Source organism: Tamandua tetradactyla, chromosome 5, assembly GCF_023851605.1.
Source record: "Tamandua tetradactyla isolate mTamTet1 chromosome 5, mTamTet1.pri, whole genome shotgun sequence".
In the NCBI taxonomy this organism is placed as follows: domain Eukaryota; kingdom Metazoa; phylum Chordata; class Mammalia; order Pilosa; family Myrmecophagidae; genus Tamandua; species Tamandua tetradactyla.
In genome coordinates, this window is record NC_135331.1 from 21,031,611 (window position 1) to 21,049,704 (window position 18,094).

The following is an 18,094-nucleotide window of genomic DNA, read 5'->3' on the forward strand; positions in this document are numbered from 1 at the left end:
GAAAACTTCCCAACCCTTATAAAGGACATAAATATGCAAATCGAAGAAGCCCAATAAACTCCAAATAGAATAAATCCAAACAGGCCTTCCCTAAGACATATACTAATCAGTCTGTTACATGTTAAAGAGAAGCAGAAAATCCTGAAAGCAGCAAGTGAAAAACAATGTACTACATACAAGGAAAATTGCATAAATCTGAGTTCGGACTACTCCATGTGGAGTATGGAGACAAGAAGGCACTGGTATGATACATTTAAGATCCTGAAAGAGAAAGACTTCCAGCCAAGAGTTCTGTACCCAGCCAAATTGTCCTTCAAAATTGAGGGAGAGATTAAAATTTTCACAGACATACAAATCCTGAAAGAATCTGTCAACAAGAGACCAGCCCTACAAGAAACACTACACGGAGTTCTGCCAGTTTTAAAAAAAAAAGACAGGAAAGGGAGGTCTGGAGGAGGGTACAGAACTGAAGAGTACCAGTAAGGGTAACTTAAAGGATAAAAAGAGAAAGAGAAAAGAATATATAGATCTGACAAATAAAACAAAGGATAAAATGGTGGACTCAAGAAACACCTTTTCAGTAATAACTTTGAATGTTAATGAACTAAACTTACCAATTAAAAGATACAGATTGGCAGAATGGATTAAGAAATATAATCCAGTTACATGCTGCTTACAAGTGACTCATCTTAGACACAAGGATACAAATAGGTTGAAAGTGAAAGGATGGAAAAAGATGTTCCACACAAGCTGTAACCAAAGGAAAGCAGGAATAAATATATTAATATTGGACAAAATAGACTTTAAATGAACATCAAAAAAGACAAAGAAGGACCCTATGTATTAATAAAAGGGCAATTAACCAAGAAGAAAAAGCAATCATAAATGTTTATGCTCCCAATCAAGGAGCTCCAAAGTACATGAGACAGACATTGGCAAAACTGAAGGGAGCAACACATGTTTCAATAACAATAGTAGGAGACTTCAATACACCACTCTCCTCTACAGACAGAGGATCAATAAGGAAATAGAGAACTTAAATAACTTGATATAAATTAATTAGACCTAACAGACATATATAGGTCATTACATCCCAAAACTCCAGGATATACCTTCTTCTCTAGTATGCTGGGGAACAAAACAGGTCTTTATAAATTTAAAAGCATTGAAATTATTCAAAGCACTTTCTCTGATCACAATGGAATGGAGCTGGATATCAATAACCACCAAAGAACGAGACCTTTCACAAATATATGGAGATTAAATAACACAATCTTAAACAACAAGGGGATCAAAGAAGAAACTGCTAGAAAAATCAGTAGCTATCTAAAGATGAATGAAAACAAGAATACAACACATCAGAATTTATGGAATGCAGCAAAGGCTGTGCTGAGAGGAAAATTTATTGCCCTAAATGTCTATATTAAAAACAAGAGCAAAAATCGAGGACTTAACTGCTTGCCAGGAGGAACTTGAGAAAGAACATCAAACTAACTCCAAATCAAACAGAAGAAGAGAAATAATAAAGATTAAAGCAGAGTTAAATAAATGGGAGAACAAAAGAACAATAGAAAGAATCAATAAAACCAAAAGTTGGTTCTTTGAGAAAATCAATAAAATCTATGGGCCACTAGCAAGGCTGGCAAAGAAAAAGAGAGAGAATGCAAATAAAATCAGAAATAAGGAAGGGGTCATTACCACAGACTCTGCAGGGAAAAAAAAAAAAATCATAAGACCATAGTATAAGCAACTAAATGCCAACAAACCAAACAACTTAGATGAAATGGACAAATTCCTGGAAACACACAAACAAGCTATACTGACTCAGGAAGAAATAGAAGATCTCAACAAACCAATCACAAGTAAAGAAATTCAATCAATCTTCAAAAATCTTCCTACAAGAGAAAAACCTAGGGCCAGATGACTTCACAGGGGAATTTTATCAAACATTCTATAAAGAACTAACACTAATCCTTCTCAAACTTCTCCCAAAAATTGAGGAAAAAAGGAAGAACGAAGCCAATCAGGTCAGGATTAAGGTAATTCAGACTACAGGGGTTAAGGAAAACATTGTTTATATTTTAGAACCTCATCTACTCTTTAAGACCAAAGGAAGAAAGGTTTATTTTGTCCAGAACCTTAATTTTCTATAGCATATAATCTAACTCAATCATCTGGATAGATCATTTAAACAATCCAAATACAGGGAGCCCAGAATAAGAGTGAGGGCCTTTAATCCTGTATAGCTTAATGTAATGCCTGGATACAACCCAGAGTATATTATGCAGATAATCAAAAGTATTGACAAAGTCCCATGAGGGATGGGAGAAAAAATATGGAACTATTAAACTTTACCACCAGGGAAACCCCGGATAACTGTGTCAAACATTAGGGACACCTAAATCAGTAAGCCAAGCCCTTAATCTTGAGGCTTGCTCTTGTGAAGCTTATATATGTAGCAGAGAAGATTAGCCTACCTATAGGCAGGCCTAAAAGTTACTTCCAGAGGACCTCTTTTGTTGATCACATGTGGCATCTCTCTCTCTCCAAGCCCAATTCTGCAAGTGAAACCACTGCGCTTCCTGCTACATTGGATATGACATCCAGGGATGAAAGTCTCCCTGGAGGCATGACAGATGACTTCCAGGGATGAGTCTGGCCCTGGTACCATAGGATTGCCAATGCCATCCTGACCAAAAGGGGGAAATGAAGTGTAACAAAGTATTAGTGGCTGAGAGAGTTCAAATAGAGTCGAGAGACCACTCTGGAGGTCACTCTTATGCAAGCTTCAGTTAGACATTGCTACCTACCATAATTTGCCAACCCCCAACCAAATCCATTCCTGTCAATCCTAAAGAACAGCTATGGTATTATATAAGATTCTACAAAGGTTGCATGCACTAGGGTAACATTCCAGAAGCCTACAACCTACAGATGGGTTCCTGGACTACTTAAGTCCTGAAATGCAGAGCAGCTAGCCTCTCCAGAACATCAGCTAGTTCCATCCCCATATCCCATATTATCCACAGCCCATTCCAACATGAAAATGTTAGAATGGGCATAGCCCAAATACCCCTAAAGAGTGGGAGAGAAAGATAAAAAGTGATGATGGAGTTATACAGAGAAGGTAGGGTTTAACAAATGAGTATGACTGCTGAGTCATTAAACTGATATTTCTTTTAGTCTCCAGTATCTTATTAGAGCAGGTAGAAGTAAAATACAAACTGGAATTGTAACCCATATCGAACTTTGAAATCTGTTCTACAACTAATTGTTGCGATGTGCTGTGAAATTTATTGCTTTTTGTATATATGCTATTTTTCACAAGAAGGAAAAATATTTCTTCTAGCCTCCAGCATTTTGGAGCAGCTAGAAGGAAACATCTGAAATAGTAGAATGGCAATCTATAACAAACTCTGAAATCTGTTCTGTAACTACGTGTTGAAGTGTACTTTGAAAATCATTGCTTTTTCTTTCTTTTCTTTGTATATATATTATATTTAACAATAAGATTTTTTTTAAAAGAATAGGGAAGATAAAAACATTTACTGTGTTAGAGTGATGGAATAATTATGGGGGATTTTCAGAAATATGCTTATAAGATATTGAAAGTTGATTTAGTAAATATGAAATATACACAGAATTTCTGTGACTCTGAGCAAATTACTTAACTTCTCTGAACCTGTTTCCTCCACTGCAATATGGGAAACAGTCATGCTACCTACCTTCATAGAGCTGTTTTGATGATTGAGACAATCTATATAAAACATCCAGATTCTGTGATCCTAAATTGGGTTTTTGGTAAACACTTTTTAAGATAAGGTAATAATAAACAAATTGTGAGCTAGTACTATACACAAATAATTAGGAGATATTATAGTATGTTAGAAATTTTATTGAATATTAATTTATTCAATACTAGGATTTAATCTGTAAATATAACATTTTCATAGAGTTGTAAAATCTTATTCATTTTAAATATCCATCCCCCCCTACAATTTCTTCTACTTATTCAGAAAGAACTTGCTAGTAAAGGGTAAATGTCAGATATGCTCTATTTTTTCATTCATTAAAGTTTTCTGATCACTCTGTTTATTGTACACTGATCATGGATACTGTACTTGTGTATACTATATTGATGATATAGTGTATGGTGGTTTCAAGCTGTAAGCACCCCAACAAAACATGCTCTTAAATCTAATCCACTCCTGTAGGTGTAAACCCATTGTAAGTGGGACTTTTTGATGAGGCTACTTCAGTTAAGATATGTTCCACTTCAATCAAGAAGGGTCTTAATCCTAAACTGGAGTCCTTCATAAGAGAATGAAATTCACACAAAGAGAAAGAAAGCCACAAAGGCGAGAAGCTGAAATTCACAAAACCCAGAAGAGAAGGGAGAGACCAGCAGACGCTGCCATATGCCATGCCATGTAGCAAAGGGCCATAGATATATATTTTCAATTCTCTTCCATATATGCCTATGAGTGAGTCATACAGTAATTTTATGTTTAACTTTTTGAGAAACTGCTTTCCAGCTATTTTCTAAAGTGGCCGTACCATAACGGCCACTTTAGAAAATCTGACATAACGGTATTTTTGTTGTTATTCAATTCTATATATTTTCCAATCTCCATTATGAAATCTTTCGTAACCCATGAATTGTTTTTAGAAGAGTTTTTAGGTTTCTGTACAGAAAAGGCCTTTCTTGTTATCTTTTTTTATTAATATCTACCTTAATTGTATTAAATGATCAAAGCATGTTGATTGTATGACGTTAATCCTTTGAAACCCATTGAGTTAGCTTTTGACTTAATATCATGGGTACTTCCATAAATGTTCCATGTATGCTTAAAAGAATGTTTATTTTTGAATTGTGTTATAAATATATGTTTATGCATGTATGCTAGTCATGTATCATCTAACAGACATACATTATCTGGTTAAAAAAAAAAAAATCCAGCAGTGTCCCAAATATACAGTAACTACTTAGTAAAATTTAGCTACTATTGTTATCACTATTTTATTATTATTATTATTGGGAAATTCTCATATGCTATAGGTAGGAGTGGAAATTGGTATGGCATTTCTGAAAGGCAGCTGAATAACAGATATAACTAACATTTTTAAATAAAAAAATCCTTTGTTGCAGAATTTCATAGCTCAGAATTCATCCTTAGCAAATAATCTTGGTGAATAAACTGATAGAGGTGGAACAATAATGTTTATCTCAGGGTTACTTATAACAGGAAAAGATGAAAACAATCTAAGGATCTACCATAATTAAGCAAATTATGAATCATACTGTGGAATAATCTGGAGTTACTTGTACACAAATGTTCACTGAAGCATTATTCAGAATAGCCAAGAAGTCAAAACTGATGAATGGGTAAATACAATGTGGTAAATAAAATGCTCTAAAATTGATTGTGGTGATGGTTGCACAATTCCATGGACATGTTAAAAACCAATGAATTATACACTCTAAATAGATGAATTATATGGTGGGTGAATTATATCTTGATAATTAACACATTAGAAAATGTGGGGAAAATGTGGGAAAAATAATAAAAAACCTAATTACACATTAGTGCCATCCTTTGGACATCTAATATTCATGGTAATCATGGGTAATATTTCTAAAACACAGAAAGTAGAGGAAAGGAAGACAAATACATTTAACTATCTATAAACTATATTAAGTAGAATTCCAACGTGTCACATGTTAGTTACTCACCATCCATGAGAAGCCAATGGCCAGTAAGAACCCAGATGAGGACGAGCATGACAGACAGAGAGAATGACAGTAACTCGGCAGCAGTGAAACGCCCACAGCAACCAAAGGATATCCTGGAAAACACATAACATTTACTGGACTAATGGGCAGACTTTGTTGAACAGCCAAACTCTTTTTGGTTTTTCATCATCAGATTTCAAGTTGGCATGATTAAAACAGAAGACAATACCTAGATACCTGGAAATTCCAAAGATTCAAACTCCTTTGGAGTAAGCCACAGAAAAAGGAATTAGACTTTTGCACCCATTTCATAATGCACAAATCAAATTGTCAGCATGGGTATTTGGAAGTTTAATGTGATACTATCAACCTTTAGAGAATTTAAGTATAGAGGAAATTCTATTCTTATTAATAAAACAAAATGAAAGTCAACAATTCATTTAATAAAGATGAATACATATTTATAAAATGGCAAATCTATTCAGTTATCTAATCCTTGAGAAGATCAGCTACCTCAAGTTACTGGTTTCCTAAGTGCATAGGGCACCTCTGTCAGCATAAGCATTTTGCTCCCAGGAGAAATGGCTTGAGGAGTTAAGGTGTGAAAATTGGATTAAACCTATGTGGCCATTATGTATTCTAGTTTACCTAAGATAAAAAGGAAAGAATGTTTGAGTTTGGCCACTATTCTCAAACCGCTTCTAAAGAAAAATTCTCATCTTTCAATTATCTAAGCAGGAACCATATTACAATGTTTCTGACTTCCTAAAACTTAATATTTTCTCTGCCATGAAAAGGTGCAAATGAAAGTAACATCTTCCAGTTTTAAAGATCAAATATCTCACTTCCCAGTCTTTTGTCATCTGTGTGCCCCAGTGAATAATAACAGACTCCTGATAATGTTTAGCAAGTATGAGAGAAAAATATATACAACTTTATAACTGAGAGGAAAATCCCAAGTCCTTACTTGTTCTGAGGTGAACAGGGTCTTGTTAAATACTGGCACATCGGGAGAAGAAGAAAAGCAAAAGCTATCGTTGCAAGAACTAGAGACAGAAAATGCAAGGTTACTTTTTTTTTTTTTGGTTTATTTTCTACCAATTTTAAGAAAAATGGCATGATGTATAGGAACTCAATCATTTTCTGGCATACTTTTCTTGACAAGAGGATATAATTAATTAACTAGGGAAGAAAAAACATTTTCTTTATCATTGAAGAATACCTCTAAAAATATATAGTACCTGACTTGAAGGTGGGGCAGCATGGGTAGGTTTTCTCATTCTCTCCTCTCTCGACAAGAAAGGATAAAGGAATGGAGAGTCAGGGGATGATCCCCAAACACGCCTTGTAGCATTTTGTTCATACTTTATACATTTTCATCATTACTTAGCTTGAAAACAGATCAGAGAGCTGATCTTAATCAGCTATCAATCCTTTATATCCAGAAACATTTATAGGTGTTGCCAACAACCACTTTGCAAACTGGACCTTCTGGTAAACTACCAGAAAAGGAGCTACAGCCAAAGCAATACAGCCCTGGCATCATAAAACTCACATGCTTTCAAATCCCTGGCCTTTGTTTCAGGTTATGTTGGCAGGTCTGAACGGAAGATACACATACATAGATATAAAAAATCTCCTTTTTCCAAATGGCTCAAAGGTGGAAGATGGGGGAAGGGGAGAAGAAAAAAGCCAGACTTATCAAGAAAAACTTACATGGAATGGTATATAAATCAGAATTTTTGAATGATGACTTTTAAAAGGTGAAAAAAAAAAGACACAAACCCTCATTTACCTGCTGTACATATTGTAAAAACTACTTGAACTGAGTCAAAGAAGAAGAACATTACTAGAAGAGAGACAGATGCTCCAATTGGAAGGAACAGGGCCTGGGTAGAGTCAATAGTTTGGATACCTGAAAGAAAGAAGTAGGGATATATTAACCACATACTATGTAACAGACACTGCGCCCATGCACTTCACAAACGTTAACTCATTAAACTGCAGATGGTTCTAGGGACTAGTTTAGTTATCTGTTGTAGATTATCCAGGCCCTACACTTTTCTCCGTCCCTAGGAGATTAGGAGCTACTCTCTTCACAGTGCCTTCATTATAGTTGGTACTCAAGAAATATTTGCTGAATTGAATTGCTACCTCCTCCTGTTTACCATGTAGATGGCACTGCAAAAAATCATCAGGAACATTAGGGAACAGTAAAAATTCAGATTAGTCCATATAAGTGCACTTGTAGTCCTGTGTAAATGCTTGGTAAAAGAGATGGATTACGCCTACTGACTAAAATAATTTCTCAACTGCGAATTTAATATACTCATATTTATTCTTCCCTTTATGGTTAATAATTGAGGACTGCCTGAGCAGGATAGGGAGAAGAGGACAGCTGAAAGAAGCAAATTAGAAAAATTATTTTATGGGAACATTTTAGAGTACCAGAAGAGAATCTCTTGAATCAGGATGGGTGGTGTAAATACATGTCAGCTATGAATTCACACTATAACACCGTAATCCCTCAGACCAAAACCCAGTTGACAGCAGGAGCGGTGGCCGAGTGAGTGCCCAGCACCAGTGGTCTCCTGGCTCAGCTGAGGGCTGGTTAACATTTGGATTGTTTACAATTTTTTGGTTATTATCAGTGACGAAAGCACAGCAAGAATTCATGAGCATTCTTATATGACTTGCTGGCAAACACGTGCTGGCATTTCTTGGGTATGTAATTAGGAGTGACATTGCTGGACCCTAGGATATATATATCATCACCTTTAAAAGATAATGCCAAGCTGTTTTCCAAAATGACTGTGCCAACTTACACTTCCTTCAGCAGTGCAAGAGATTCTTGTTATACATCCCTACTAACACTTCGTGTCGTCAGGTTTTAAGATTTTAGCTATTTTGGTAAATATGTAGTACTATTTCATTGAGGTTTTAATTATCATTTTCCTGTTTTCTAATGAGATCAGTACCATTCTTCCTGGGAGGTGTGTTTATTCCTTCCCCTTATTTCAAGGTGGCTGAAGTTGCCCAGATGGTGTGATATTCTATAATCTGAAGTAATAATTCCTCAGACTTTTGGTCAAATGCTCTAGAGAACTCTGCACTGAAACCTTTAGCAAAAAGAAACATTCATTTACAAAGTGACCTCTTTTCTTTAAGTTTTGCTTTTTGGTATGCATCCCATGGCCCATGTCATTTTTCAAGTTATCACTTTATGCTTCTTCCTAACTTCTTTTATAATCAAGGTAAACTTAATCATTTCTGATATATCTAAAGCACATATCATAAAGTAATCCTTCACTCCTTTTCCTGCATTTTCAAATCTATTTCCAACACCATGCTCTCCACTCTCCGACACGGATCTTGGTCTACACTTAAACCTTTTTCTTCTCATGCTTTCTTCATAAATTTTTTGATCCTTATAATTTTGGGAACGGGCAATTTCAATTGTTTAAAAATCGCCTTCTGGTCACTTTCTCCTTCAATCAGTTCAAAACACTCTTGCCAAAGTCTTAACATTGAATTAATGCCTTCATGAATTTAGAACCTTTTTTAGAACATTCCCCTCAATTCTTCTACACTGTTAATCTTATTAGCACCTACACAATCTTTCATGTTTCTCTGTTCATCTTTCTGGTTGTGGTTATTTCGTTGATTTTGGATAAATGCATCCTAGTTTGCATGCCATACTTTCAATGTGGAAAGATGTCATACTCCATAATCGAATGCTGGCCTTTCTGCAACGGCCTTTTCTTTCATTATGGTCTTCCCGATTGTGCTCTCTCTCTTCAGAGAGAACAGAGCAGAACGACGCAGCCACGAGAAGCAGAGTCCACCAGCCAGCGACCTTTGGAGGTGAAGAAGGAACATGCCTACTGGAGAGCTTCATGGAACAGGAAGCCAGGAGAAGAAGCTAGCAGAGGATGCTGTGCTTGCCATGTGCCCTTCCACTCGAGAAAGAAACCCACTTCATCGGCCTTCTTGAACCAAGGTATCTTTCCCTGGATGCCTTAGATTGGATATTTCTATAGACTTGGTTTAATTGGGACATTTCCTTGGCTTTAGAACTGTAAACTACCAACTTATTAAAGCCATTCTGTTTCTGGTATATTGTATTCCAGCGGCTAGCAAACTAGAACATTGATCATATGGAAATCGGCTACACTCATCCTAACCTGTCAATAAAGGCTGGGACTCTAACCTTATCCCTTTGGGTATCCTTGACCCAGAGTAGCTGCTGAAGAAACATATGTTGTCCAGGGTAATTCAGCACATCACAAGTAGATTAAAGAAAAATTATCCCTTAAAAAGGGCTGTTCTGCTACTCCTTAGATTCTGATTAATAGCAAGAAATAAAAAAGGAGGTAATTTTTTCTTCTTGTATTTGAGAACAAATTTATACTCAGACACACACTATATATTTTGCTTACATTACTGACCTAGATGTGATGCAGTGTACATGAGATTTATAATCTGGTTTAAGAACATCACATACATATTTTATATAGCACAGGACTTTAATGTAGTTTATAAGAGTATAAAGTTATTTGTCCTAAAATACTGATATTAGGTCAGCTGCTATGTAATATTTCATCCGAAAATCAGATTCGGTCACTGGAGTTTTTACTTGGTTCCTAGTAAGTTATTGGCATGGTATTTTACCTTATATCTGTACCATAAGTTTAATAAAGACATTACATTTAAATGTCTCTACTAATTGTGTTTATCATACCTATTTTGCACCATTGGGTGACAATGAAACACATTTAACGGGTGAAAACTGGGCAAGTGTAATTTGGTTGTTGGAGTATCATACAATAACTAGAGAAACTGAAGTTGATATTAAGGGATCGCTTTTCAATTTAAATTCCAAGGTCTTCCATCAATATACATATCTAATTTTATTTTAGATGCCTGGCATATCCTCCCTATTAGGCTGATAACTTTACCTATAAATTATGCTCACTGTCCCTCTGTATCTGTTATTAACTGCTCTTTCCATCTAGACTAACTTCTTTCCCATCAATCCATGTTCACTATTTCAAGTTACACTTACCTTTTCCAGTCAAGAGTCCCTTACTAACTTGACCCGCTGTTGCTCCCCCTGACTTTCTCTTTACCCTCTTTGTAAAGGACGTCCACTGATTTCATCTCCAGAGCTCTTCTCATCCACTGAGAGCAGCTGCTTGGTTGAAAGGGTTCTCAGGTTACGGTGAGGCTGACTGAGAAAAAGTACCTGCCCCACGTACAAGGGGGGAAGTGGTATTTGTCGTCTCTGTCTTAGCACTTTCTAACACCTTGGGAAGTATTTTGGTCACACTGCTCATGTGACAGCTTGGGTAGCAGCTCTTATACTTTTACATCTTTCAAAATATCTTAACAGAGTATCAAGTACATAGCAGGTACTCAATATAAATCTCTTAATGTCAAATTGAATCTCTCCTTATTTCTAATTCAATTCTCTTTCCATAGTAATCACTGTAAATTTTCCATAACTCAAAGGTATAATTTACAATACCATAAAATTCACCCATTTTTAGTCTGTAATTCAATGACTTTTTTGGCAAACTTAGCAAGTGGTAAAACCATCACTATAATCTAGTTTTAGAACATTTTCATTACTACAATAAAATCCCTGATGCACATTTACAGTTAATCCTCCTTCCCACTCTTAGCCCCAGGCAAAAACTAATCTACTTTCCATCTCTCTGTATTTGCCTTTTTAGAACTTTCATATAAATAGAATCATATAACTCATGATCTTTTGTGTCTGGCTTCTTTCACAGAGCATACTTTTTTTTTAATTATCAATTTTTATTTGTGGTAAAATACACATAAGATAAAAATAATTTCAACTACTTAAAGTGGATAATTCTTTGACATTAAGTACACTGACAAGATAGTGTAACTTTCACCTCTATCTATTACCAGACCATCTTCATTATCCTAAACCCAAACTCATACCATTTTGAGTTTGGGTATACCAGTAACTCCCCATTCCTCCCCTGCAGCATGTTTTGAGATTCATTCGTGTTGCAGCATTTATTAATACTTCATTCTTTTAATTGCAGAATAGTATTGCACTGGGTGGATATATCAAATTTTGTTTACACATTCACTAGTTTATGAACATTTGTGTTATTTCTACTTTTTTTAGCTATTATTAAATATGCTGCTGAACATTTACCATATAGCACATTTCTTTTTTTAAATCAAATATTCTTATCATTTCTTAAATACCAGAGAAGATTAGTTTTACAAGTACTTTAAGAAGCTATCTTTGAAGAGTCATTGAACAGAACTGATGATCCACACCTACAAAAATATCAACACTGCCAAAGTATTTAATGAACTTATACCCAGATAGATGTTAATTGATCCTGCTTATCTTCAATAAAGAATCAAGTTTTCAAAAAAGCAAACTTTCAGGGATGAGCTGAAAAGTATATAAGAAATCAGTAGTTTAAATTCAGAAGGGTAAGAATCGAACAGGTATACCATATAAATGAAATATTATTATTACACTAAGCATACGGGGGGTATAGGAAGAATCACATTAAGACAAATACCTGTGAGAAAATTAACTGACATAAAATGCCTTACTATTATTGGTGCTGTTGCCATTGAAAGACCCAGAAGAATTGTTGTTGTCTTTCTCCTTATCTTGATTTTCAAAATCCATATTAAGGGACCTGTGCAGGATAAAAATTATAGGTAAGTTTTAATTCTGCTTAAGAAAGCAGTAGGTCATAAGGTCAACAGTGAGACAATATTTTAAAATGTTAAGATATTAGGAATAAAAGGAACATTTTGAACAATTCTGCAAAGTAGTTCTTGTTGCCAGATTTTAAAAAACAATCTATTCTTTCCAGTATGTCAGCCCAAGACTCTTCCTTACTGTAGCTGAAAGCATTCTGCTGTGGATGAATATTCCGGCTAAATCTCTGTGCACATCTATAATTACTTCCTTATGATCACTGTCTAGGAGAAATGCTGGGTCAAAGGGTAAAAACAATTTTGAGACTTTTATACACCTACACAACTGCTTCCAGAAAGGTTGTAGCAATTTATTCTCTCTGATAGCAGTATATGGGAAGTATTCGTTTCTCTATACCTTGACAGCTCTGATTCAAAAAACAACAAACATTTGAGCATCTGTTATTCTAGATACTGGGAGGACAATAAATAGTGACCCAAATAGGATCTCATAAATTTTACACTCAAAGAGGGCAGACAGACAATAAACAAGAAAAGTTAAATATGTGGTGTGGTAATGGTAAGTACTAAGGAGAAAAAGTAGGGAAGGAGGTGTAAGGGTTTGAAATTTTAGACAGGTTAACTTGGGGGGAAGACTCACTAGTGACTTTTGAGTCAAACACCGAAGGAAGTAGTTATTATCAATCTGATTGGGGGAAGAACTAAAAATATCTCAGCTTGTTTTACTTTACAATTCTTTAATAATTAAACAATTGTGTGTTATAGAAGCTTAACCTTCTGATTTCTTTCTTTGTGAACTACTTGTTCTAGTCCTTAGCTCATCTCCTACTGGCACATTCCTTTAAAGGGGATTGTGTATGTCTGTGTCCAAAAGAAAATGTTCTGTATCTGCACTGGCCAATGTGGTAGAGACTAGCCATGTGAGCACTTGAAACGTGGACAATGCAACTGAAGAACCGAATTTTAGATTTGATTTAATTAATCTAGTTATTTCTTCTAGACTAAAGCTTTGATAAATAATGTTTTTCAAGGAATTCATTCATTTCATCTGTCAAATTTTTTGGCATGAAGTTGTTCACAGTTGTCCCTTGTTATCCTTTTAACATCTGTAGACTCTAATACTATCACCTCTGTCATTCTTAATACTGATAATTTGCATGCCTTTTTTTTTTTCCTTAATAGAGGCTTATTAATTTCACTGATTTTTCAAAAAAATCAGCTTTTGGTGTCACCTATTTCCTTGAAATAAATAGAGAAACTTCTTTCATTAGTTTTGGCTTTGATCTTCATTTTTATTTTTCATCTGTTTACTTTGGGTTTCATTTGCTCTTAAATGAAGGTCATTAATTTGAGAGCTTTTTTTTTTCTTTTCTAATACAGGTGTTTAGAGCTATAATTTCCCTCCAAAGTAGTGCTTTTGCAGCATACCACAAATTCAGAATTCTTGCCTGCCCTATGCCAGAAACCCAGGTCCGATTCCCGATGTCTGCCCATGTCAAAAAACAAAACAAAACAAAACAAAAACCTCTAATTCTGGCTGTTTAGTGGAAAAGTTTTCGCCCTTTCAAGTACCAGTAGGTTGTGGTTATCGTCAAACTAGTTTTAGCTGTCCCATTTCCTTAAAACCTAGTTTGACAAGAATTGCTGCAAGGAAACCTTTAGGCAGGCTGATGAGGTACTACTGGGGTTTGGGAGGAGACAAGAAGGGAGGTGGAAGGGAGAAAAAGCACTCTTCTTCAGTCCTCACGTAATGTGAAGTTTATTTTGAATTGCTCATTGCCTCAAATAAGGTTAGTTAAAATCAAACCTTGTCCAATCATCAGAAGCAGATCATGGGGTCGCTACTACACAAAACAGATCTGGTAAAATGAAGTTGGGGGGGTCCTAAATATGAACTCAAAGGATTAATATCTTCCAATTTTATGAAGCAAGATCAATGGCCAGGGTTTAGCAGATCCCAGGCCACTGTGACTGGGGTCCAGTAACAGTTACCCATAGTACACAGCTGACGGCAAACTTAAGTTGTTTAAATAAAGCCTTTTCAGAAGATTGCTTCCAGAAGTATCCAAAAGCCATGCTGAAATGTGAGCTTTATCCTCACTTACTTGCTCATCTTTATCAACTCGACAGACATGAAACTGCTTGGCTGGATCTAGAACAGGTTGTTCTGACTTCATACAAGACTACCCTTCACACACACATCCACCCACCACTGCCCCATCACCATCATAATCTTATTATTACTAGACATTCTATCCAAATTGCACCCTGGCTATTTGTTTAACAGACAGCAAGTCTGGGTTAATAAAATTAATGATTACATGACAATAGAAGGACTTGAGCTATGGTTATTTCATCATAAAAAACCATTTACCATCATAGAAAAAAAAATCACCTAAATTATAGCATATCATTTGCTTTTTCACCAACTAAGAATGAACATGAAGTGGTTGTGGGTCAAGCTGCTGAAGGCAAACACATTGCCAATTACTGATGCTTGCACAGAACCAACATCAAGATACTAAGTATTACTAATAATCAGGATGGGAAGAGACGGCTTCTGACTAAGTAGCTGAAAAATTCCTGAGGGTTAAAATAATGACAATAGTTAACTTTTATTGATCTTCTAATGTCAGATATTGTACTAGGTGCTTTACAGGCAAGACTTAATTAGAATTTTATAATTAACCTATGAGAAGGGTGACAACAAATTCCAGATTATGCCTGCTGTACTGTGACTTTATTAAGTTTCCACTTTTCAAACAATGCTAAAAGGGGTCTCAGTTTAGATAATAAATAGTACGATCATTCTACCTTTTAAGGATGCACTACTATACAACTAAGGAAACCAAGGCTCTTATACACACTGGTTGGCTGTATTATCTCATACTCATCACAAACAAAACAAAACAAACACAAAATCTATGATTTTTACTCCTGATAAATATATGTCATGGTTAAAAAACTCAAACAGAGATTCAGAGAGAGCAGAGAATGCTGCAGCACCACAAAGCAGAGAGTCCACCAGCCAGTGACCTTTGGAGATGAAGAAGGAAAATGCCTCCGGGGAGCTTCGTGAAATAAGAAGCCAGGGGAGACAGCTAGCAGATGACGCCGTGTTCACCATGTGCCCTAACAGCTGAGAGAGAAGCCCTGACTGTATTTGCCATGTGCCGTCTCACTTGAGAGAGAGAAACCCTGAACTTCATCAGTTTTTTTTTTTTTTTTTTATTAATTAACGGAAAAAAAGAAATTAACCCACCATTTAGAAATCATACCATTCTACATATGCAATCAGTAATTCTTAACATCATCACATAGATGCATGATCATCGTTTCTTAGTACATTTGCATCGGTTTAGAAGAACTAGCAAAACAACAGAAAAAGATATAGAATGTTAATATAGAGAAAAAAAATAAAAGTAATAATAATAGTAAAAAAAAAAAAGAAAAAACCTATAGCTCAGTTGCAGCTTCATTCAGTGTTTTAACATGATTACTTTACAATTAGGTATTACTGTGCTGTCCATTTTTGAGTTTTTGTATCTAGTCCTGTTGCACAGTCTGTATCCCTTCAGCTCCAATTACCCATTATCTTACCCTGTTTCTAACTCCTGCTGGACTCTGTTACCAATGACATATTCCAAGTTTATTCTCGAATGTCGGTTCACATCAGTGGGACCATACAGTATTTGTCCTTTAGTTTTTGGCTAGACTCACTCAGCATAATGTTCTCTAGGTCCATCCATGTTATTACATGCTTCATAAGTTTATCCTATCTTAAAGCTGCATAATATTCCATCATATGTATATATCACAGTTTGTTTAGCCACTCTTCTGGTGATGGACATTTTGGCTGTTTCCATCTCTTAGCAATTGTAAATAACGCTGCTATAAACATTGGTGTGCAAATGTCCGTTTGTGTCTTTGCCCTTAAGTCCTTTGAGTAGATACCCAGCAATGGTATTTCTGGGTCGTATGGCAATTCTATATTCAGCTTATTGAGGAACCGCCAAACTGCCTTCCACGGTGGGTGCACCATTTGACATTGCCACCAACAGTGGATAAGTGTGCCTCTTTCTCTGCATCCTCTCCAGCACTTGTCATTTTCTGTTTTGTTGATAATGGCCATTCTGGTGGGTGTGAGATGATATCTCATTGTGGTTCTGATTTGCATTTCTCTAATGGCCAGGGACATTGAGCATCTCTTCATGTGCCTTTTGGCCATTTGTATTTCCTCTTCTGAGAGGTGTCTGTTCAAGTCTTTTTCCCATTTTGTAACTGGGTTGGCAGTCTTTTTGTTGTTGAGTTGAACAATCTCTTTATAAATTCTGGATACTAGACCTTTATCTGATATGTCATTTCCAAATATTGTCTCCCATTGTGTAGGCTATCTTTCTACTTTCTTGATGAAGTTCTTTGATGCACAAAAGTGTTTAATTTTGAGGAGCTCCCATTTATTTATTTCCTTCTTCAGTGCTCTTGCTTTAGGTTTAAGGTCCATAAAACCGCCTCCAATTGTAAGTTTCATAACATATCTCCCTACATTTTCCTCTAACTGTTTTATGGTCTTAGACCTAATGTTTAGATCTTTGATCCATTTTGAGTTAATTTTTGTATAAGGTGTGAGATACGGGTCTTCTTTCATTCTTTTACTTATGGATATCCAGTTCTCTAGGCACCATTTATTGAAGAGACTGTTCTGTCCCAGGTGAGTTGGCTTGACTGCCTTCTCAAAGATCAAATGTCCATAGATGAGAGGGTCTATATCTGAGCACTATACTCGATTCCATTGGTCGATATATCTATCTTTATACCAATACCATGCTTTTTTGACCACTGTGGCTTCATAATATGCCTTAAAGTCAGGCAGCGCGAGACCTCCAGCTTCGTTATTTTTCCTCAAGATGTTTTTAGCAATTCGAGGCACCCTGCCCGTCCAGATAAATTTGCTTATTGGTTTTTCTATTTCTGAAAAATAAGTTGTTGGGATTTTGATTGGTATTGCATTGAATCTGTAAATCAATTTAGGTAGGATTGACATCTTAACTATATTTAGTCTTCCAATCCATGAACACGGTATGCCCTTCCATCTATTTAGGTCTTCTGTGATTTCTTTTTTTTTTATTTTTTATTTTTTTTATTAACGGAAAGAAAAAAAAAAAGAAATTAACCCAACATTTAGAAATCATACCGTTCTACATATGCACTCAGTAATTCTTAACATCATCACATAGATGCATGATCATTGTTTCTTAGTACATTTGCATCGGTTTAGAGGAACTAGCAACACAACAGAAAAAGATATAAAATGTTAATATAAAGAAAAGAAATAAAAGTAGTAATAATAGTAAAAAACAACAACAACAAACAAAGCAACAAGCAAACAAAAACAAAAAAAACCCTATAGCTCAGATGCAGCTTCATTCAGTGTTTTAACATGATTACTTTACAATTAGGTATTATTGTGCTGTCCATTTTTGAGTTTTTGTATCTAGTCCTGTTGCACAGTCTGTATCCCTTCAGCTTCAATTACCCATTGTCTTACCCTGTTTCTAACTCCTGCTGAACTCTGTTACCAATGACATATTTCAAGTTTATTCTCGAATGTCCGTTCACATCAGTGGGACCATA

General features: G+C 35.6%; 1 protein-coding gene across 6 annotated transcripts in view; it reads right to left on the reverse strand.

Moving 5' to 3' along the window:
- Positions 1-18,094, reverse strand: part of SPPL3 (signal peptide peptidase like 3) — a 216,691-nt gene that overhangs the window by 31,706 nt on the left and 166,891 nt on the right. For all 6 annotated transcript variants that reach the window (XM_077160041.1, XM_077160040.1, XM_077160044.1 and 3 more), the window contains exons 3-6: positions 12,347-12,435; positions 7,530-7,649; positions 6,702-6,780; positions 5,735-5,847 (exon numbers count right to left, since the gene is read on the reverse strand). In XM_077160041.1, the coding sequence (XP_077016156.1) occupies positions 5,735-5,847; positions 6,702-6,780; positions 7,530-7,649; positions 12,347-12,435 (401 nt within the window). The remainder of the gene's footprint in view (positions 1-5,734; positions 5,848-6,701; positions 6,781-7,529; positions 7,650-12,346; positions 12,436-18,094) is intronic.